At 42.6% G+C, this 23,361-nt stretch overlaps 1 protein-coding gene across 2 annotated transcripts in view; it reads left to right on the top strand.

Moving 5' to 3' along the window:
- The window catches only part of HERC5 (HECT and RLD domain containing E3 ubiquitin protein ligase 5), a 44,799-nt gene extending 25,679 nt beyond the window's left edge, over window positions 1-19,120 (top strand). Inside the window, exons 15-24 of one of the 2 annotated variants that reach the window (XM_024736148.1) lie at window positions 2,209-2,322; window positions 3,272-3,382; window positions 5,172-5,342; window positions 8,023-8,166; window positions 9,083-9,249; window positions 14,420-14,486; window positions 15,332-15,402; window positions 17,423-17,606; window positions 17,689-17,791; window positions 18,854-19,120. In XM_024736148.1, the coding sequence (XP_024591916.1) occupies window positions 2,209-2,322; window positions 3,272-3,382; window positions 5,172-5,342; window positions 8,023-8,166; window positions 9,083-9,249; window positions 14,420-14,486; window positions 15,332-15,402; window positions 17,423-17,606; window positions 17,689-17,791; window positions 18,854-19,059 (1,338 nt within the window). In that variant the 3' untranslated portion in view covers window positions 19,060-19,120. The remainder of the gene's footprint in view (window positions 1-2,208; window positions 2,323-3,271; window positions 3,383-5,171; window positions 5,343-8,022; window positions 8,167-9,082; window positions 9,250-14,419; window positions 14,487-15,331; window positions 15,403-17,422; window positions 17,607-17,688; window positions 17,792-18,853) is intronic. The other variant, XM_024736147.1, reaches the window with a different exon arrangement.
- Window positions 19,121-23,361: the final 4,241 nt, after the last annotated feature.

The following is a 23,361-nucleotide window of genomic DNA, read 5'->3' as shown; positions in this document are numbered from 1 at the left end:
AGAGTCTGCCTGCCAATGCAGGGGACGCGGGTTCGTGCCCTGGTCCGGGAGGATCCCACATGCCGCGGAGCGGCTGGGCCCGTGAGCCGTGGCCGCTGGGCCTGTGTGTCTGGAGCCTGTGCTCCGCAATGGGAGAGGCCACAACAGTGAGAGGCCCGTGTACTGCAAAAAAAAAAAACAACAAAAAACAAAAACTGTCTTTTGAGTTTTATTTCTAGTAGTATGTTTTTCACTTCTGGAAGTTCTCATTGGTTCTTTAAATTTTTTTTCTTGGTCATTTATAATTTCTGGGTATCTGAAGTCTTTGCAGGTCAGTTTTTGCTGTGTTTAGTTTCTGCTGAATCTTCCTCATGGCTCCTTCATTATCATGTATTTTCTCACTCCGTGTGTGTGTGTGTGTGTGTGTGTGTGTGTGTGTGTGTGTGTGTGTTTTGAGGGCTGGGTCTTTTCAGGGAGAATTTGCTTCTGCCAGGCTCCTGGCGACACCAGCAATTTGGTACTATTAAATTAGTTTTTAAAGATTAGCATTTAATATAAAGATTGAAATTTTGGCTTGAGGCTTTTTAGATCTCCAGGTGGTATGAATCTGGTGTGTGAGTTTTCGGGAGAGTGCTTTTGTAATGACAAATTCTGTAGGTGACCTTTTTCCCCCAATGCCAGCACCATTTTTTTTTTAATTAAAAAATTTTTAATTTATTTATTGAAGTACAGCTGACTTATATTAGTTTCAGGTGTACAGCATAGTGATTTGATACCTCTATAGATTACATGCCATACAAAGTTACTATAAAATATTGACTATTTTCCCTGTGTACCTTACACGGCTGTGACTTATGTATCTTATTATTTTTTTTTTTATTGAAGTATAGTTGATTTACAGTGTTGTGCCAGTCTCAAATGAACTTATCTACAAAACAGAAACAGACCCACAGACGTAGAGGACGGACTTATGGTTGCCAAGGGGGAGGGGGAGGGGGGATAGACTGGGGGGTTCAGGTTGGTAGATGCAAACTGTTAACATCCAGCACCATTTTAACTACAGTTTGCCTCATGGTCTTGGAGTCAGGGTGGGGATGGGTTGATGCAGGAGTGGAGGAAAGAGCTTGTTCATCTCTAGGTTACCCTGGTTCACTCTAATGGTAGCCCTTCTGGGTCCCAGATTTATGAAGCAAGGTTCCCTAATTTGAGCAGAGTCTGGGCTTTGTCTCCTTTTCTCAGTCTCAGCCATGGAAACTGAAGTTCAGGTTCACCAGGTTTGGCAGATACTCTCCAGGGAAGTGCCACCTTTCCTTAGTTCTTGACCTGATTATTCCATCCAAAAATGTTGGTTTACAGTTTATCCTGTATTTATGGTTGTTTTCAGTGAATCAAAGTGCCTAATCTATCAAACTGCTTTAAAAAAAGGTCTGCCCTACTGCTGAAAAGTGATGCCTGTTCTTGGCTGTTTTTAAAGGTTTTACATCAAAAAAATAATTCCAGGTCTTGAAAAATTGAGCAGTTTACTGAAGAGCTCAGGGAAAGTGTATTGTAATGAGCTTGCCACTTACAAAGAGAATTCCTAGAAATACTGCAGCAGCAACAGAAGAAATCTTGAAGGGATCCTGCTTTGTCCTTTGACTCTAACAGGCAACGTCAGAATGTTTGTCAAGCTCCCCCCCTACACACACACCTCCGGAAAAATCCATGAAGATGACGCACCCTCTTTCTCCATGACTCTGAGGCTGCTGAGGCCCTTGACAGTGCAAGGCTGAGATCAGCGGGGTCCTGAGGATCCTAGTCACAGGGATGAAACAGCATCCCCGTGCAGTGGCACTGGTCGGGGAACTAAGATCCTGCAAGCTGCACTGTGCGGCAACCGCCCCCCGCAAATTAAGAGAAAGAAAGAACATGACATGAAGTACTGGGCCCCAGAGTAGTTTGGATTCATATTACACTGTATTTTTCTTTGCACTTGAGTTTCTTTACAACTTTTTTATGGATTAAAAGTAGAAGTTTTTCATCATACCATCAATTGCTACTATTAAATCTTAGGTATTCTTTATGCTCCTGAAAGTTTGGGGCTTTGGCAGTGGGGGAATTGGATAGAACTTAATTCTGGTCATTAAAAGTATGTTTAACTTGCTGTTTATTCTGATAATCTAATTTATAGCTATTAAGCAAAATTGTCTTTATATAAAGAACTTTCTCACAGGTGGTGTTTTATTTAAGGTAAACCAGACTAAATGTCAGCTGCCTGAAAATATCTTCAAAGTAAATGAACTCACACACTTGCTTGATTTTTATGAAGATGCATACAGAAGGAGCATCTGGAAAATGGACTCAGTAAGTATGGCATATTTAAAGAGGGTATCGATCGTCGGTAAGTTAATACAGGCACTCGTTCTGTAACTTTGTACGAATTTCCAAAACTTCCTGTACTCTGCAGAGCTGCCCAATAGAAATAGCAGGGCTTATGGGAAAAGCAAGGCAGACCCCTCAAAACCGATGCAGTTTTGTTTGTAGCCAGAACACTGACAGAAAAGTGCTTCCTACCTGGGGGGATAGCTCAGATCAACCAGGCAAGCGGCTGTGGACAGCGCTGCGAGATGAAAAATGCACAAAAACCGAAGGGTAGAAATCTCTCCACACCCTGATTAGAGGACCAGTGGTACTGAGGTAACACCTACGGGAGTGGAGCTTTGCTCTTAAGGTAGGTATAGGAGGCTCGGTGACTCACCAGGAGCCAGCAGGATAGGGCTGTAACTTTGGGGAGGGTTCCCTGGGTATAAGTACTCCTTTTTCATTTTCTTAAAATAAAGCTAAAGGGCTCTTGCTGCCAGTTCAGCAGCTGATCTGAGATTTTTTTCACCTTTTCTCTGAAGGTTCTAATTCTACACCTAGCACATCATCCTTCACCTGGGAAGAGTCTTGTCTGAGCTAACCAGCCATCTACATTCTGTCAGTCCCCTGCTGACCGAATGCATCTGAACTAATTTCACGTTTCAGAAGTGCAGGTGGCCGCAGAACAGACTCTTTGGGAAAATGTCCAGAGTTTATAATTAATGGTGAAATCAAATGAGTAGTGAAAACACTAGGTTTATATACCTTTCACTGATAGATATAAAACATTTCCTTAGAATTTTATATATCTGAGCCCTACTGACCAGCATTTTGGATTGCTTTGGCTATAAGTACTGAGACCTGAAACCATCAGGGCTTTAAGGCTAGGAAGTAAGGCGTAAGATTTCTCTGTCCTTTCATTTATCAAAATTGTTGTCATTTCCATTTTTAGGACACTTCAGTGGACATCCACTATCCTGTCATATTCAGTCATTTTCCATTTATCTTTAATATTCTGTCGAAAATTAAACTACTGTATGCAGATTCACTTTTAAAAATACAGGTATGCGTGCCTATTTCTTTGTTTTCATTAGCAAATCAAATGATGAGTACCTTTTCCAATGTATAATAGAGGAGTGATAAGGGAGCCACCCACTGGTGAAACCAGTGGTGGTCATAGCATTCAAGAAGCTTATACTCTAATGAAGAAGGCTATGGGCTTCCCTGGTGGTGCAGTGGTTGAGAGTCCGCCTGCTGATGCAGGGGACACGGGTTCGTGCCCCGGTCCGGGAAGATCCCACGTGCCGCGGAGCCGCTGGGCCCGTGAGCCATGGCTGCCGGGCCCGCGTGTCCGGAGCCTGTGCTCCGCAACGGGAGAGGCCACAGCAGTGAGAGGCCCGCGTACCGCAAAAAAAAAAAAAAGAAGGCTAGAGAGGCTGTCACAATTTGAGTTGGGTTGGCCTTGAGGCATATTAGGGCCTCAGTAGCAAAGACCAGAGCTTGGGCCTAGCCGTAGGGCTTTTGCCTTGAGGTTGGCGCCGGTAGTCTTCTGAACGGTACTCACGCATGGCAGACGTGGGCTTGACTGGGATTAGCACCAGTACATAAGAAGGTCCAATCTAATGGGAAAACATAGTAGTGGGAATAGAGGTGACAGAGGATTCTTGAAATTCAGACCCAAAGAAACGGCTGGTACTCTGTGATCATGCCATAATAAAGGTTTGTGTAAAGTATTTCCCTTGCAGATGTACTTACTGTCGTCAGCTGACTTGGTTCTGTTTGTCAGCGTATCCAGCAAGGGGTTTTGAACTTAAAATTGTACACTTGAAAATGCCTCAGAAAATGCACCTCATTGCATTATTATAAGGATTAAATTTGTTGATATCTGTAAAGCATTTAGAACAGTGCCTCTCACAAAGTGCCTGAAAGTGTTAGCGCTTGTTGTCACTTTTATGCTGATATATGCATCTGTATATCTATATGCATGAATAATATTCAAATCTATGTCATAAAAGTAGATACCTTTACCTAATGCAGTTGCCATAATAAAACAAAATAGGAAATTGATTTATAAGTTCCAAGTAAGACCATTAATGAAATATTTAACAAAGGAAAATGGAAAGAAAAAAGATACGAGAACTTGATTTTACTTCAACTCTGTAACTATTCTCTCTTGATTCTAAACAAGCTTCCGGTAATTTTTTTATAGAAATGGCATTTGATTTCTCTCTGTTTTGCTAAGAGACACAGACGTTAATGATCCCAAATTGCCATTTGGTTCCAGGTGGACGGTCTGTGTGTCTGTCTGTCAGTCTGTGGGTCTGTCTCTCTCATGGTAACTTTGTAGATTATCTGTCCCCTAAAATCTCTCTTGTCTGAGTTTTCCTCCTAGAAAAGGATATCTTTAGAGAGGTCTTTCATCCTGCGCTTTTCCTGCGGCAGGCTTCTTTTCTAAACGTCTGAACTTCTCTTCCTGATGAGAATACCAGGTTTCAGCTCACTGCTTCGGCCTCGCTAGTCAGTCTCTTAGCCTGTTGACGACCGTTAGTCGGTCCCTGAAGTGTTCACCGCTGTGTTTACGGGATACAGTGGTCCAGAGGAGCCCGCGGTTGGTCACCTTCCTGCTCACCCAAATCAGCCCCACAGAGCTTTTCATTTCCTATGTCTCATGTATCTTCTGCTCACTGGGGGTGAATACTGAATATATAGCCTGTCTCCAGGGGTGTATGTGGGGCCCTTTTCATAAACGTTTGTGGCACGCGCGTATAGTAAACTGAACTGGTTTATTCTACTTTGTAAATTTCTACTTAGAGCAAACGGTGAAATGGAGTGAAACATTGTTCTTTTCCCAGGAGCAGAGATGGCGAGCTTGCATGAGTTTGGCTGGCATTGTGGAACAAGAAAGGTCTGAACTTGCTTTACTGCCCACCTTTTGTCTAACAGTCAGAAGGAGTCACTTGATTGAGGATGTTTTGAATCAACTAAATCAGCTTGAGAATGAAGATCTGAGGAGGGAGTTACAGGTAAAATATAATTCTTACTTAATGTTTTTGCCGCTAAGACAGAAAACATAAAAGAATGTAATAACGGGCCTTACAGAGAGGGGATTATCTCCCTTTTCCGCTGGGGTTACCTGTATTGGAGTTCCCCTAGGTTTCCCCAGTTACCTGTGAATTCCAGGTGAGAGCTGTCAGTACAGTCTGCCTAACGAGCAGCAGGTGAAATGGTCGTCCTCCCCCCAACCTGATCAGGTAGACAGCCCAGTACTAGCCCTAAGAGGTCCATCCCCTCATGAGGCTTGACCAAGCCGGCTGGTCATCACCTTTTAAAGGTTCCAGTGAGATGGGGTTGACCCAGAGGAGAATTGAGAGATTGTTTCTGCTCTTCTGCAGGAACCCAGATGGCTTCGTTGAAGAGAGAACATTCTCTTTATTGACTACATAGTTTTTTGAGGGTATAATTGTAGATATCACCATGTCCTGAGTATTCACCAATAATGATCTTTGGTTTAGCTACTATATAAATTGTCTCACTAATAGATATTTGACACAGAATAATAATGACTAGAAGATCTAATGAATGTTTTCCTTATGCCAGGAACTACTGTAAAAGCTTTACACTTTTGTAACCCTTTGAACCACACTGTGTAGAAGGTTCTGTATTTCCCTCCTTTTACAGATGGGGAAACTGAGGTGCAGAACCATGAGGTAACTTATCCCAGGGTGACACAACTGATAAGTATCAGAGCCAGGATTTCAGCCCAACGATCAGGCTCTAGACTCTCCAGTTAATCAAGACAAGTCAGGATTTTCCTGATAATATTTATTAGAGTGTTTTTGATTCGAGGCATTAGTTTATCACTTGTCCTACTCAGATTAAAGAATGATTGACTTGACCAAACTCAAGATACTATTTTAAAAGTATGAGTTTGCAGTTAGAGTTGGCATTTCTGTGTATTTTTGCACATAGATAATTTTAAAAAATCAAGTGAACTCAGGCTTCCCTGGTGGCGCAGTGGTTGGGAGTCCGCCTGCCGATGCAGGGGACGCGGGTTCGTGCCCCGGTCCGGGAAGATCCCACATGCTGCGGAGCGGCTGGGCCCGTGAGCCATGGCCGCTGAGCCTGCGCGTCCGGAGCCTGTGCTCCGCAACGGCAGAGGCCACAGCAGTGAGAGGCCCGCGTACCACAAAACAAAACAAACAAACAAACAAAATCTAGTGAACTCATTTTGACTCTAAACTGTGTCAGCCAGCCAGTCCACTCAGTTATTTTAGTTCCACTTTTATATTTCATTCATCCATTTAAAAAATTTAGGTAACATTTGATAAGCAGCTACTATTTTCCAGACTGTGTGAGACATTTTACCTGCGTTATCCCATTTAATCTTTCTGATGATCTCGTGGGAAAACACTTTGTGAGGTTAAGGAGCTTGCCCATATAAAGGGCAGGGTAAGAGAAAGGATAGAAGTGCCAGCATAGAGCCGCAGGAATTTCTGGTATTAAGGCAGCAAGAAAAAGAAGAGAGAAATGAAAGCCTGAATAGTGCTTCGTAAGAGAAAGCAAGGGAGAAAAGAGTGTGAAGAAAGAGGAAGTGGCCAGAAGTGTAAAATGAGTGAGGGAGATCAGGATGAGACGTGAGAAACTCAAGTCCTTGGAATTGGGGATTCACAGATTCTTGGTCCTCTTGGAGAGAGGCATTTAAGTAGAGAAACGAGTTTAGAAGTTGGTGTACATTAATCCCCCAAATTTGGCGACCTAGATTAGAGGAAGCCAGTATTGTCTGTACTGGAAACAATGGTGTTGAGATTTTTTTTTCTTTTAAGGATAAGGGAGACCTTAACATATTTGTAAACTGAAGTGAAGGATTCCAAGAAGGAAAGGCAGAAAGGAGAACAGAGCAAGTAATTGAAGGAGCAAAGATGGGTTATAATAGAATCATCTTGAGGAGGGATTGGTGTCAACAGGTGGGATTGCTGCCTCCTTACGGAATCAACAGCCAAGCCAATAAATACATGTGCTCTGGGTTTTCAGTTTTTTTGAAAATTCTGATATTTATGGTTTCTTTATGTTTATTTTCATTATACTTAATGTACCTGATGATTATAGAAATGATGCCAGTTGAGGTCAGTTTAGTGGTGAAGACTTCAGGCTCTCAGGTTTGTCACCCGTAGGATTAAGTCTCAGCAGCTGGGGACTTCACTGGTGGCGCAGTGGTTAAGAATCCGCCTGCCGGTGCAGGGGACACGGGTTCGAGCCCTGGTGCAGGAAGATCCCACATGCCGCGGAGCAACTAAGCCCGCGAGCCACAGCTACTGAGCCTGCGCTCTAGAGCCCGTACTCCGCAACAAGAGAGGCCGCCGCAATGAGAAGCCCACGCAGCACGACGAAGAGTAGCCCCCGCTCGCTGCAACTAGAGAAAGCCCGTGCGCAGCAACGAAGACCCAACACAGCCAAAAATAAAAATAAATAAATTTATTTTTTAAAAAAGTCTTAGCAGCTGTATAACCTTGGGAAAGTTATTTAAATTCTAGAAGCCTCATGAGCCTCCTAGAATTAGTAAGAAAATTCAATGCGCTAACACAAGTAATTTGCTTACCCCAGTACCTCCCAAATACTTGGGTCCACAAATAGTTATTAAATGAGATTTAATGCGTAGCAGTACAGAGCTCTGGAAGTGATGCATTATTTGCTCTGTTTCTTTAGGTTTCATTTAGTGGAGAAATTGGATATAACTCTGGAGGAGTCAGAGCAGAGTTTTTCCGTTGTCTCTTTGAAGAAATGACCCGGCCAGAATATGGGATGTTCACATATCCTGAAGAGGCTTCCTACATGTGGTTTCCTGTCAAGGTAAGTCCTCTTTTCTTGGTGTAGGTGTTTCCTGAGAGAAGAGGTATGGGGATATACCATAGAAAATTAGGTTGTCTAGACTGTTGTATTATGAGAGAGGAATTATTGATGTAATTATGGAGATAACTTTTAATTCTAAAAAAGTGATTATTTTCTCTAAAATGGGGGTCCTCTTGCCCTGGGTTCCCAAGTCCACACAAGAGAATTTAAGCAATATATATGTATTGACCATTTCTAGAATGTATGGGTAAAAATGAACCCTTCCTTTCTTAGGCACTCATTCTTTGTTCTGTTTCCCCAATGAATTTGAAGATAAAGCCTATGAAAAGAAATTGCAAAAACTTTGTTTATAAGGATTACTGAGCCTAATGTGTTTCTATTCCTGTTAATACTTTTATGTTTTATTGAAATATGTCTGACATATAACATTGTATAAATTTAAGGTGTACCACATGTTGATCTGATATATTTATATTATAGTATGATTGCCATTGTAGTGGTAATTAGCACCTTTATCACATCTCATCATTATTTCTTTTTAGTGGTGGATAATTAAGATCTAGTGCCGTAGCAAATCTGATGATTGTGATACAGGATTGTTATCCATACTCACTATACAGTGCATTTGAACCCTAGGATTCATTTGCTACTCATTGCAGCTTTTCCGCCTAAACAACATCTCTTCTATCTCCTCACCCCCATACTATTAATGCTTTCAGTAACCAAAACTGTGGCAGGGATTTAAATTGACTTAATAATTGAATATAAACCCTAAGTATTCTTATCTCAAGATTTTTCGTTTTAATTTGTGATTTGATTTTGTGAAAGGGGAGAAATGGTTTACCTAATCTAAATATTCCATTGTACTGGTAAAAATTCATAATACGTTAAGGTTTTTTTTTTTCCCTCTTTTCAGCCTAAATTTGAGAAGAAGAATTATTTCTTCTTTGGGGTTCTGTGTGGACTCTGCCTATTCAGTCACAATGTTGCCAACATCCCTTTCCCACTGGCTCTGTTTAAGAAACTTTTGGACCAAGTGCCATCGTTAGAAGACTTGAAAGAACTCAGTCCTGTTTTGGGAAAGTAAGTTAACATACTTCCTTTTTCAGAACCCTATCTAACGTATATTTAGGTAAATAATTAAACACACACATTCCAGTAGTATTTTCATGTTCAATAGTAGCTTTCTGGGTATTTTAAACTGATTCTAACTTTGTCAAATTGTTAGATAATATTTTAACTTTCTAAAATTAAGAAAAGTTGGTTTTTCGTGTAGTCAGTCCTCACTGTTTTCATTAACCTTTGGTTTATTTGAGTAGAGACAGTCATGACAGAGCACAGGTTACACCTTGGTGCAAAACCTGCAAGTGATGCTTATTTTATTTCATTTTATTTATTTACTTACTGATTTTAAAGAGACATGTTTTCCAAAGTTGTTTTTTTGTTTTTTTTTTAATTTATTTATTTTTGGCTGCGTTGGGTCTTTGTTGCTGCATGAGGGCTTTCTCTAGTTGCAGCGAGCGGGGGCTACTCTTCGTTGCGGTGCGCGGGCTTCTCATTGTGGTGGTTTCTCTCGTTGTGGAGCACGGGCTCTAGGCATGCAGGCTCAGTAGTTGCGGCACACGGGCTTAGTTGCTCCATGGCATGTGGGATCTTCCCAGACCAGGGCTTGAACCCGTGTCCCCTGCATTGGCAGGCGGATTCTTAACCTGATTGCCACCAGGGAAGTCCTGATGTTTATTTTAAAAGTTGTTTTATGTCATCATCTTTAAAATGAAAACTTATTCTAAGTTAAAAGACAAGCCACCACTTCACAAAACATATTGGTAACATATAATAGAAAGGGTTAATACCCCTGCTGAATAAAGTGTTCCTGCACATCCATAAGAAAAACTGACAGAGTATACAAGAAAGTAACCTACAAAAGAAGCAATAGAAATGGTTCATAAATTAAGATGATCATGGAATGCATATTAAAGTGAGAGGCTAATACGGACTTCAAATTGACAGTGGCTGGAAATACCGATGCTGTGTGGTGTCAGCAAGGATCTGGGAAAAGGTTCACTCTGATATCGAGAATTGTGAGTGGAATTGTAGATTGGTAACTCCTTGTCAGAGAGCAGTATGGCAGTACAGTATTCCCCCTTATCTGCAGGAGATGCGTTCCATGCCCTCCAGTGGATGCCTGAAACCGTAGATAGTACCGAATGCTATATATACCATGTCTTTTCCTTTACGTACATACTTAGGATAAAACTTTATTTATAAATTTGGCACACTATGAGATTAACAATAGCTAATAATAAAATAGGACAATTATAATAATGTACTGTAATAAAAGTTATATGAATGTGGTTTCCCTCTAGGAAATCTGATGCCTTTTCCATCCTAACTAAGCACTTACCATGCACTGTGGCCATAACTTTTGCAGTTTGAGGTGCAAGAGCAAACCAGCATGAATTTCTTTTTTCTTCTTTACAGTTTCCCAGGTAGAAGATTCTTTCATACTGTAGATCCTAGCCACCTCAGCGTCTGATTTTTTCTTTCCTTATTAAGTTGAGAACTTTCACCTTTTCACTTAAAACACACAGTCTCTGGCTTCTCTTGGGCCCATCCGAATTGCCAGCATCCCTACTCTTGCTCTTTGGGGCCGTCATTAAGTAAAATAATGGTTGCGTGGATGCAAGCACTGTGATACCACAGTGGTCATGAGGCAGCTACTGAATGCCCACCAGGCGGGATGCGCTGGACAGAGGGATGATTTCCCGCACAAAGAGGGATGGTGTGAGATTGCGTCATACTCCTCAGTACGGCCTGCAGTTTAAAGCTGATGAATTATTCTGCCGTTTTCCATTTAATATTCTCAAATTGCAGTAGACCGCAGATAACTGAAACTTTGGAAAGCAAAACCATGGCTAAGAGGGGACTACTGTGCTTAGAATAAAAAAAAACATGTTTGCTGCTTTGACCCAGCAATTCTGCCTCTAGACAATTCACATCTAGAAATAGGCAATCGTGCAAATATGTCTCCTAACGCCCATCGTATTAGATAGTTTATACTATGTAGACTACCTAAATGCTCTTCAGTGAGGGAATTAATGCTTTTGGTGTATTTATGCAATGGAATACTATGGGGATTTCTAAAAGAATGAGAACAGTAGTATGATTCTGTTATTATTATTATCCCTATTTTACAGATGAGGAAACGGAAAGGGAAGAAAGTTAGGTAACTTGCCCCAGATCCCATAGTGACAGAACTATGGTTGGAACACAGACACTGGCTCCAGAATCCAACTATTAACCGTTATACTTATTATACTAACAAGATAAGGAAAAAAATATTGAAAGCACCAAATTTGGAAAGGAGTAGATAAGTTTGTCATTTTTTACTGAAAACATTGAAAATGACATAAATAATGCTTATGCCTAAGAAGATTTAATAAACTAAATAACTTAATATACATAAACTGAATAAAGACCACTAAATCCATATTAGCATTTCTCAAACTTTTAGGTCTTAAGACTCTCTTAAAAATTAAGAGAGGACCCCAAAGAGCTTTTACTTATATCGGTTACATTTGCCAGTATTTATAATATTAGAAATTAAAAGTGATAAATGTTCTAAATACAGGAATCCATGCTCCTTCTGTTAGCTGTCATGTAGCCTCTGGAAAACTCTGTTCTGTACTCATGACAGAATGTGAAGGAGGCAAGTAACGTCTTAGTAGTATTATGAAATTAGTTCTGACCTTGTGGACCCCCCTGTAAAGGCCTCAGGGATTCCCAGAAATTGTTGGTCTTGGTTATGCTTTGAGAATCCCTGATCTCTATATTCAACAAAACTCCTATTTTAATCCCAGCAGGCTTTAAAAAAAAAAAAAAAAAGGCTGATTTAAAATCTATATGGATGAACAAGGGGCCAGGAATAGCCAAAAATAATTTGCAAGGTGAATAAGGACGGGGAACTTGGCCTACCAGATATCAAGAGTCATTAGAGAGCTGTATTAATTAGGGCAGTATGATATTGGTGCAAGCTTTCCAATGGTACAGGAGAGCATAGAACCTGACCCCTATACACATGGAAGTTTGTTAGAGGTAGTATATTAGATCAGTGGGAACAGAAGTACTGTTCAATTAATGCACCTGGGAAAAAAAGGAGAACAGATACCTTACATCACATAATAGAATCAGCTCTGTGTGGATAAGGGACTTAAACACTGAATGCAACGATGATGAAAATACGGACAGTTATCTTTCTCACCACTGGGATTTCTCAAGCAAGACATAAAAATACCAACGTTAAAGGAAAGATTGATAAATTTAAGTGCAATAAGATGAAAGAAGTTCTCTGTTCATCAAGAGATACCTTAGCAAAGAGAAAAGATACTCTTCAAACTGTAGATATATGTATAACATTTTGGGGGTGGTAGAAAAATGGGATAAGGGAGGTACCCCCCTGTAGGTAGGTATAAGATCCTGGCAATGTTTTAGTTCTTGTTTGGGGGTCAGGTTCACAGGTGTTCTTCATAAACATACCCATAAATAAGCAAACGAGCTGTACAGGGACATTTAAAGACAGAGTATCTTGAACCAAGTTTATGATGAATCCAGTTTTGTCAGCTGAGTTCCCATTACTTTCCCTCAACCCCCCCAAAGCACAATAAAACATGGTCTATTTTTATCATGATACCATAATAAAAGATCCAGCATTTTAGAGAATTCCTTGGCGGTCCAGTGGTTAGGACGTGGCACTTGCACTGCCATGGCCTGGGTTCAGTCCGTGGTCGGGGAACTGAGATCTCACAAGCCATGTGGCACGTGGCATGGCCAAAAAAAAGCAAAAAAGGATCCAACATTTTGGCACAATATGGTAATAAAAAATCCAGCAGGGAAAAGGAATCAACTTGGATTCCACCTTCTCCCAGAGGTCTTCCCCGATGACACGCATCCCTTCAGAAGGAGTTAACCAAGCTCTCCCAAGTTGTGCCTGTACCATTTACATCGTTCCTAGCTGCACACAGCTGACAGCACTGTAGTAAGATTTGTATCAGCATATATTACCTGTAAGTCTCAGGATTTAATCAATAATAATGTCTTACTCTCAGCTTTACGTCCCTTATCCCTGCCATACCAGATACTTAATAAATGTTTGTTGAATGAATAAATGAGTGAGGGAGCACATAATATAGTATGCCTTGTATTACTTTAAAAGTATTTATCGAGGGGCTTCCCTGGTGGCGCAGTGGTTAAGAATCCGCCTGCCAATGCAGGGGACACGGGTTCGAGCCCTGGTCCGGGAAGATCCCACGTGCCGCGGGGCAACTGGGCCCGTGAGCCACAACTACTGAGCCTGCACGTCTGGAGCCTGCACTCCACAACGAGAGGCCGCGACAGTGAGAGGCCCGCGCACCGCGATGAAGAGTGGGCCCTGCTCGCCGCAACTAGCGAAAGCCCTCGCATAGAAACAAAGACCCAACACAGCCAAAAATAAATAAATAAATAAAATTTAAAAAAAAAAAAAAAAGTATTTATCGGGACTTCTCTGGCAGTCCAGTGGCTAAGACTCCGCGCTTCCAGTGCAGGGCACGCAGGTTCGATCCCTGGTCGGGGAAACTAAGATCCCGCATGCTGCATGGCCTGGCCAAAAAATAAAAAATTAAGAAAAATAAAAGTATTTATAAAGGTGGAAATATAAAGACAGGCTGCTCTCCATTCTGATGTAACCTCTGTTCTCACAGATGCCTTGACACAGTTAAGGTGGTCAAATTTCAGGTCTGTCTTAAGCTTGAAGATACTGGGACAGGAGGTATAGAGAAGGTCCTTTGACCCACCCACTCCTAAAAATTTCAAGTGATACCTGATAATTAAAAGGAAATCTATTATTCTGTAAGTAATGTTTATTAAAAGCTTAAAGAAAGGTAACACCAGTGTGAATGAGTTTCAGAATCAATAAGCATGTTAGTGATCCTCTTCTGAATTAGGAACCTGCTGTCACTGGGTTGAGCCAGATAGGGTGGAGGGAAGAGAGCTGGGAATTGTGTGAGGAGCCTGCAGAATCGCAAATAAGCCTCCACACCTCACACTTTTGGCTGAGGTCAGGCCCGAGTTAGACTCTCAGTACACAGAAGCAGGTTCTGTGAACTGAACCTGACCTCCCACCTTGGGAATAAGCGTGCCTTGGCATTTATTTTAGATGATGTTTCTAGCCATCATGATTATTGACATCTAAAGAATAAAATCATTTGTTCTTCAGGAGTTTGCAGACACTTCTGGATGATGAAGGCGATGACTTTGGAGAAGTACTTCACATCCACTTTAATGTGAGTAACAGTAAAAATCAAATTACAGCTCATACTTCACCTGATAAACCTTTTTTATACTTACCTTTAATAAAAAACCACACTGAATTAAGCTAGTACAGAAGGTGTTCCTCATTTTTCATGAGCTGGGTGTATCAGTTAGATTTTACCAAGTAACAGACAACGCCTAAACTTACTGGGTTAAAGCAGCAGACACGATTCTGTGGGTGTCTGGACTGGGCTGACTTGGCGGGCTGCCTGGCCCACAGTGGCCTTGCTTACACACCTGGTGGCCAGCAGGCCGGTTGGCTGAGGGAGTGTCAGCTGGAACAGCTGTCTCTGTTCTAGTGGCCTTTTGTCCTCCAGTAGGCTAGCTGAGGCTTCTTCACGAGTGGTCGCAGGGTTATGGCGAGTAGGAGATGGCAAGCCCCGGCACACCAGCTGCTCTTCAAGCTTTTGCTCCTGTCAGGTCCCGTGGGCTAAAGTACTTCACGTGGCCACGCTCGGACTCGGGAGCCGAAGAAATAGACTTGCCCTCTTGATGGGAGGTGTTGCAAAATCACATTGCGTAAATAGCAGGATGGGAGGAATCTGTGGCCATGTTTTGCAAATCTACCATGCTAGGTCTGTAGTGTGTAAAGTGAATGCTGAGCTATGGCAACTGTCCAATTAATGTATTCAATATGATCAGTTAAAATAGATAATTCAGGTTCTTTTAGAAACTTATTTTTCGTTCTGCATGATAAAGGTGGTAATTTTTTACCACCTTGCTGGTTTGAGGAAAAGAGGTACGCTCCAAAGTGTTTTTGTTGATAGTATATTGTTCGGGATTCTCTCGGAGATACTGAGTTCATTTGTGGTTACAGGTGCATTGGGACAAACATGATGTAGACTTAATTCCTAATGGAAGTCACATAACTGTCGACCGCGCTAACAAGTAGGTACAAAGAAGTGAAGTATTTGTTTTGTTTGTACACTGCATTTATTTCACTGGGCTCTAAAAACTCCTTGTAATTATTATTTTCCTTTCTCAATCATTTTCCTTAAAGGCAGAGAGTCAGTTCATGTTGTATGTGTGTGTGTGTCTCCGAGGGTTTGTATGCCGGCTGGGAAGGAAATGGCTTTCCTGGAGAAGCCTTCCCTCATCTTCCTGTCTAGGATTATACCAACTGAGCTCTCTCTCTTTATCCCCTTACCCAGTTTTACTTTTCCTTTTCGCGTCACACGTTCCCTACCTTTAGGATTTTTGCTTGTTTCCTTATCAGTGTCTCCGTAGCTCTGAGGAGCTGCGTGATGGCAGGATCTTGGTCTGTCTTGCTCACCGTTGTTTATCCAGTGCCTGGAGTTGTCCACAGTGGTGTCTGGTCCACAGCATTCGCTTAGTTTTGTTAATATTACTAGATGTTACTGTGGTATCTTGACTTCCCAGTACTTTATGGGATGCCATTTAGAGCCATAGAGTTTGCGATTATAGAATGCTCCCCTGATAGTTAGTTGGTCAGAGTGGCAAAGATATATCTAGTGAGCATTCTTTATTTTAAAAAACTTGGTATTATAACATACAGACAAGTTCAAAATTAGAAGCATTCAGATCAAGAAATGGAACATTTCTAGCTCTGTGGTGTATTTTATGACGATACCCCCATTTGTCCATAGTATTATTGAATGCCTGGCCCCTTTCCCTGAAAGAATTGGCAAATGTGCCCAAAGGCAGAAACTGCAAGCTAAGTGCTGGGCTCACCTCGGGGAGCTTCCCTTGTCTCTTAGTCCAAAGGCCCTCTTGAGTCTTGACTTAGATTTGGAAACGTGGAGCTAGATGTGCTTTTGTATATTACCTGGGTTTTTCTAGTTCCTATCGCTGGGAACATTTGCTACAAGCTACTCCATCATAGCTAGATGTATAAATCCCCTCTTTCTTTGTGTTTAAGCACAAATAATTACTCACTCTGACAAATTCAGACAATACAAAAGAGTATAAAATAGGAGGTTTCTCCTGTCTCCCAAGCCCATTCTCCAGAGATAACAGGGATGGTTTTATTCTTCGAAAATTTTTCTCTTCTTATCTGTCAGTTCTCTTAACTGTGTGACTTTGAGCAATCTCGCACCTTCACTATGTCTCAGTTTCTTTTCCTCTTTACCAAAATGCCATAAGAACCTGCCTTGCAGAGTTTTACGAAGATTAAATTAGACAATACATGAAAAAAACAGCTCTAACAGTTCATGGCACATGGTAAGCACCCAATTATTAGATGTTCTAGCTCTTTTTTTTTCTGCTTTAGAATATTTTATTGGTATCCTTTTGATAAGACCAAGTAAAGGCCGCCTAATTCATTTTGGCCCCCAAATTTCTAGGCAGTCCCCTCCCCCCATCCCCCAGAGGCTGACAGCTGCTCACATGGGTTCATGCAGGAAAGATGTAAAGTTCCTAGGATCTGTCCAACACCAGATGGAGGGCATCCTTTGTGTCAGCAAAATTCAGAGTACCCGGGTAGAAGGCGCGCTGCTCTCCACCTCTTGTCCCAGCCTGTTGTTGCGGTGGCAGGAACCATTACCTGGGCATACCAGCCATCCCAACAGCACTTCTCCAAGAGGAGAATTCCAAACCTTAGACCTTCAGTCACCAGGCTAGCCCTGAATCTCTGTGAAGGGGCACTGCCCCAGCTGGACTTCCGAAGCTCTCGTGCTTTATTCAAGACTAACACGCCGGTGGATGTCTCAAGCCCCCTCGTGGCACTGCAGACCCTCCTTCGAGAATCAGAGGGCTGCACACCGGCAACTGTGCAAAGATGGCGCAGGTGGCCGCCTTCGCCTTGTTTGGGGAAGGTTTTGCAGCAGCTGCCAGGAGGACCCCAAGGCCACTGTCTCTTACTTTATTTCTATCATCCTTTTCACCCCCTCCCCCAGGGGTGAAACTACCCCCTTGCAGTAACCTGAAATCATCTTTTGTTTCATTAAAGGAGAGACTATGTTTCTAAGTATGTCAGTTACATCTTCAACATCTCTGTAAAGGCGGTTTATGAAGAGTTTCAAAGAGGATTTTACAGAGTGTGCAACAAGGAGATTATTAAATTTTTCCATCCGGAAGAACTCAAGGATGTGATTATTGGAAATACAGATTACGACTGGGAAACATTTGAAAAGGTACATCATAAAGGCCAAGTGGTTTGAATTACAATTTTGTTTGTTTGGTTCCTGAATATTTTTTTTTTTGCATCTTCTCTAGAATGCACGTTACGAACAAGGATATGACAGTTCACATCCCACCATAGTGATGTTTTGGAAGGCTTTACACAAATTGACTTCGGAGGAAAAGAAAAAATTCCTTGGTGAGTACTGCATCAGGAGGAGATCTATAATCTCGTGTCTTTTCTGTGAGGTAAGGAAATCTCGTGTGTCATGGGTACCATCTGCAACAAATCAGGCTGTCAGAGCCACTCCTAGCCCAGTGGAATGTCCTTTATGCCAGGTTGTCCCAACATCAAAAAACAAATGTTAATATAGGTCTTTCTCCTGTCATTTTCAATTCTGCCTTGCTTCTAAATTTTTCTTCTTTTCTTTGAGCTAAATATTGAAGCTTCTCCTGTAGTTGAGTCACCATTCAGTTACCCAGGCCCTGTGGGATGAGCCAGGCTGTGTACCGTCATTTGTGTCCGCTCCTTTACCTCAGCTTCAGCTCAGTTTTATGCCTACTCGGTGCTTTTCCTGAGACCTGTCTAAAGACTTCCTCTCTCATTGTCTTACTCAACTTCCTTAGCTTATTTTTGAGAAACGTTTATCTGCTCATTCTTTTTTCTGTGGATAACATGGGTGTTGGAAAGTATTCAGACTTCTCCAGAAGCCCAACCTAACTCTCCAGTCTTAACGCTTATAGGAAATCTTTGTTCCAGCCAAACAGTCCCCTTGTCTGTACATTCTAGAGCCTACTCTGCACCTCCCACCTCCAGCTTTCTCCATCCGTTCCTCGAACTTTCATGTGCCTCCTCGTGGCCTCTCTAAACCTTTCCCTCCTTTAAAGGTTCAACTTCATTCCGAACACTCGGAAGTCTTCCCGGTCATCCCAGCCTGACTCTCTCTCCCTGCTGTGAACCACAGCATTTACACTCAGAAGGTACTTAACTCCATGGCACCTTGTTTGCTGTATTACACCCTTTTATTTTTCTCTTGCCGTTTGTCTTTTCCTGCTCAAGAATCTAATATTCCCAGCCAGACTGTAAGCTACTTGAGGGCAGTGACTGTGTCAGACTTTGTGCTAACAGTGGTCCCAATGCAGTCCAATGTAGGACTCTGCACAGGGGCCCTCAATTAGCGTCTCTGAACAAACACATTTTTCTCTCTGTAAATTTTGGTCTCTGTGAAGCAGATCACTCATTTTGATTCTTCTTTTGTAGCGTTTCTTACAGGAACGGACAGAATTCAATTAATAGGCTTAAAGACCATGAAAATAACATTTCGCTGTCCTGAAGATTTGAATGAGAAAGATCCCATAAGGGCACAGACGTGTTTTAGTGTCCTCTACCTCCCTAAATACTCTACAATGGAAAGAGTAGAAGAAGCGCTGCAAGTAGCCATCAACAGCAACAGAGGGTTTGGCTGACTGTACCTCTCACTCTTTCCCCCTTTCGGGACGTATTTTCAAAAATAAAGTTAACTCAGAAATGAACATAAAAGTCTTGCCGACTGTTCGGTGTGTTTACCTGCTTTTTTGGAGTGGCTGTTTTTGCATGTAAGATGTATTAGTAGTGATACAGATTAGGCTGTTAAAACAAGGTGACTCTGAAACCCAGTGCATCAAGTGAGACGGAAGGGATTTTTTTACCTCATAAACGTCTGGGTGGTGCGTCCAGGGGCTGACGTGGTGGCTCTCCCTCTCACACTGCTCTAGTAAAAGTCACAAATGACTCTCTTGTTGCAAATTTCAATGGAAACTTGCCCATTTCCATCTTAAAGGTATTTATTGCACTTGAAACTGTTGACTACTTTCTCCTCAAAACTCTCATGAACTGCTAGGCTTTCTTTTTTCTTCGCTGCTTCCTCATTTCCTTTGCATGTTTCTCTTACACTCCCTCGACCTAAAGCCTAAAGTGCTAGCGTGGGCGTCTTTTCCCAGTCTGCACGTACTCGTCGTCGCCATGGAGTCAGTTATGACTTCCATGCTGATGGTACCCAGATCTCTCTCTCTCTTTGCCTGACAGGAGCTGATAAGAGTCCAGCACTGCAGCCATCGTTCTGCGTGGCCTGTGTCTACCTGCATGCCTCTCAGCTCCTTCATCGCAGCATGTTCAAGAAGAAGATGGCCATCTTCCTGTACTCAGCTTGGAATGGTACCACCAATCCCTCCTACTGCCATCTTCCCTTCCTCCCTCTCCCTCTCCCTCCCTCCCTACGTTAAAAGTATCAGTCAGGTTTCGATAATTCTAATTCTCATCTCCCTCTAAGCCCACCGCCAGTGCTTTAGTTGAGGCTCTCACCATCTCTCCCATCGCTGCGGTTGTCTCTCAACTGGTCTCCTTGTATCTAGACCAACACTGTCCAGTAGAACTTTCCATGAGGCTAGAAATCTAGGTCTGCACCGTTGAATAAGATGGACCCCTGCTGTAGTTAAGGTTTAGCTGTTGAAGAATTTTGAAGAGAGAAAACTCGTTGGTAGTAGTGGCAGAAAAAGTGTAGAACTGTGCTGTCCAATGTATGGCTATTTAGCTAAAATGAGATTGAAAATTCAAGTGCTGAGTATCTACATGTGACTGGTGGCTACCGTATTGGTGCAGATTTGAGCACGTGTCACCCCAGGGGTCCATGACACACGAAACCTCTGCAAGTTTGCATGTGCTTTTTTATTTCCTTTTTCTGCGAAGAAGAGCCATATCAGCTGCATATATCAAAACAATTTTCAAATCAAGCAATAACGTCCAGTCTCATTAACACCGTTATTCTAGTTCCCAAATCCATCCCGACGTGCCTCCTGGTCTCCCACCACGGCCCTGCATACACAGTGTACCCCCTTCTTGTCGTTTGTAACCAGCTCAGTTTCCTGAACAGGCTGCAGTCTCCTTCCTGTGTTTTCACACATGGTTTTTCTTCTGCCTGGAACCCTCTGCTCACCCCACCTGCACCCCTCCTGCTTCCTCACCTCCTGTCTTCAGTTCCACCACCTCCTGTCTGGGCTATTCCCAGTCGTTTCTCAGGATTCGCTGCAGCTGTCAGGCCTGTCTAGTAGATGCCATGAGAGTGAATTAATAAGTTTGTGGAATGTGGCTACCTAGCTCAGAATTCCCCAACTACAGTCTTCTTTCAGTTTCCTTCCCAGAGCTTAGCTGCCCGTGGCCCCAGGAGTTAGCTGAAAGTGCCACCTAGTGGCTTGTGCAGAAGATAGCAGTCACTTCCAAATGGAGCATTCCATTAAGTGGCACAAAACTCCCGTCCCCTTTCCACACATAGTAGTGAGACTCTACTATGGCTCTTGGCTGTACCATGTAATTTCTTATTTCCTGCCTCACTTAAAACTCCCACCAGGTCTGTGACAGCTTCCATGTCACAGATGCAGAGTCTGAAGTTCAAAGAGCCTTCCTTAAAAGCCCACTCTGCAGGAATGGAAGAAAATGAAGAGGGAAAGTAGGTCGTGACCAGTCCTTTCTTGCTCCCTCAGGGTGGAAAACCCCCACTTAGAAAGCTGGTGGGAAGGAGTTTATTCACAAGGTGGCTAAAGATGGTCCCCGACCGTGATGCGGTGAGGACAGTAGGCAAGGTAGTCTTGTTGAGAGGCTCTGGGGAGGCAGGAGGTCCCTGCCACTGTGGAGTCGGCTAATTATTGGGGAGGAAGAGTGGGGAGAAGTCCCAGTTAGTGAAAGAATCAGGCCGTATTTCTCACGGTGGGTTTACACTGTGACAGCTGTAGGTGGTGAGGTCAGTGTCATGATGTGCGTGGCATCCTGTAGCGGGAAGCTGGTGCAGGAATCCCCATAACGGACAGAAAGCAAGGATGATGTGCTTGTGAGGAACTTGGGAAAGGATCGTGAGAAAACTGTTGGAGAATTCCCAAGAAAGTGTGTCATATCTCAGGGGGTCACTAGAAGCAGCATAGTATGGTAGACAAAATTCAGCAGGCTTAAGACCTATATTCCATTATTGTCCGTGTCTCTGACTAGCATTTGACTCCAGCAAGTGACTTGGAACCACTGAGCCTTATGCCGAACATACAGATACTGTTTTTCGGGGTTGTTTTGGTAACAGCTTTACTGGCGTACAGGTCTCGTAACATGACTCGGCCGCGTCCAGGCGCCGCCCGGTGGGGCTAGTGCAGCCGCCGTCGCGCAGCCACTGCCACAGTCGACCTCCGAATACAGTGCTCGTTTCATCAGCAAGATTCTTTCACGTACACTCTGACCACAGTGAGATTTAGGGCAAATTAAAAAGAAAAAGAACGCCATTTCAGGAAATGACGGGTACCTCTATTGTCTTCCGTGTTATTTGTGTATTGCCATAGAGGAGGGTTTTTTCTTTTTTTTCCTGCATTGGGTCTTTATTGCTGTGCACTGGCTTTCTCTAGTTGCAGCGAGCGGGGGCTACTCTTCATTGCAGTGCGTGGGCTTCTCATTGCGGTGGCTTCTCCTGTGGAGCACGGACTCTAGGCATGCAGGCTTCAGTAGTTGCAGCACGTGGGCTCAGTAGTTGTGGCACGCAGGTCCTAGAGTGGGTGGGCTTCAGTAGTTGTGGTGCACGGGCTTAGTTGCTCCGCGGCATGTGGGATCTTCCCGGACCAGGGCTCGAACCCGTGTCCCCTGCATTGGCCGGCGGATTCTTAACCACTGTGCCACCGGGGAAGTCCTTGCCGTAGTTTTAAAAACATGACTTGTACTACAGTATATACATTGAATCAATCCAACAGGAAACACATCCACCCTCTTGTTTTAATTGTCTTTTGAAGGGGAAGAATCACTATCTAAAGGTCCTGTTAAACTACTTTAAGGTTGTATTAAGAATCAGTTAAGGTTATATTCAGTTATTAGGTTTCTTAAGGGTAACTACTGAAATATTTATGTTACACTTCTGAAAGAGTTATTGTACTAATTAATCTTGTTGAAAGTTCTGGAAGATCAGGAACTATTAATGTGTAAAATGCTCATGCCCTCAGTAGTGCTATTTAGATAGGTCTCCTGTGGCAGGAAAATAAACTGAAATGTGCCTCAAAACGTAGCCCTCAACTCAATAGGACATAATCAGCTATCTGCACATCTTTCAACCCCACCTCTACCTCCAGAGGCACATACTTTCCTGGGAAACTATTGTTTTGGCTATTATGTGTCTCTCTAAAATTCTAAGTTTAAAATTTAGAATATTTTACATTTTCTCTTCCTTAGAATCACACTCTAGTGACCAAAGGGGTTAAAAACCCCACAAAACTACAAATTGTTTTACGGGAAATGTCAATATATTATTATTAATGTAAGCATGTGATGCCAGAAAAATGAAGGTAATTTTACAAACTCCGAATTTTGGCAAATACATGGTTTCCATTTTATTACAGTTTTATACCACATGAGTTCAAATGCATTTCTCTACAGCTGCCCCAACAGAGCGTCTCTGGAATTACTTCAGTCATCCTTAACATGTGACTTTACCAGACTCTGAATGTAAAATAAACGTGTAAGATTTCAAATTAGTCACTTTAAATTATGAATGGGATAAGAAATAAAGTCATCAGATGATGGCTGGGGCTATTAATTTCCAACAAGACACTCTGCTGAAATGTTTCTCCTGATACCCCAGGTATGAATAAGAACCTTCAAAAAACAAGGGCAGAACCAAAGTACAATAAAGAAGCCTCTGCAGCTTAAGCCTCCCCGAGTCCTAAACCTCTGACAGAAGCTAGGCAAAGCATCTTTCTTGCAAATTAAGTGGG

The sequence above is a fragment of the Neophocaena asiaeorientalis genome, unplaced genomic scaffold (genome assembly GCF_003031525.2).
Source record: "Neophocaena asiaeorientalis asiaeorientalis breed wild unplaced genomic scaffold, Neophocaena_asiaeorientalis_V1.1 scaffold7, whole genome shotgun sequence".
Classification (NCBI taxonomy): Eukaryota; Metazoa; Chordata; class Mammalia; order Artiodactyla; family Phocoenidae; genus Neophocaena; species Neophocaena asiaeorientalis.
Note: the sequence above shows the minus strand (reverse complement) of the source record. Positions and strands in the feature narration are given on the sequence as shown.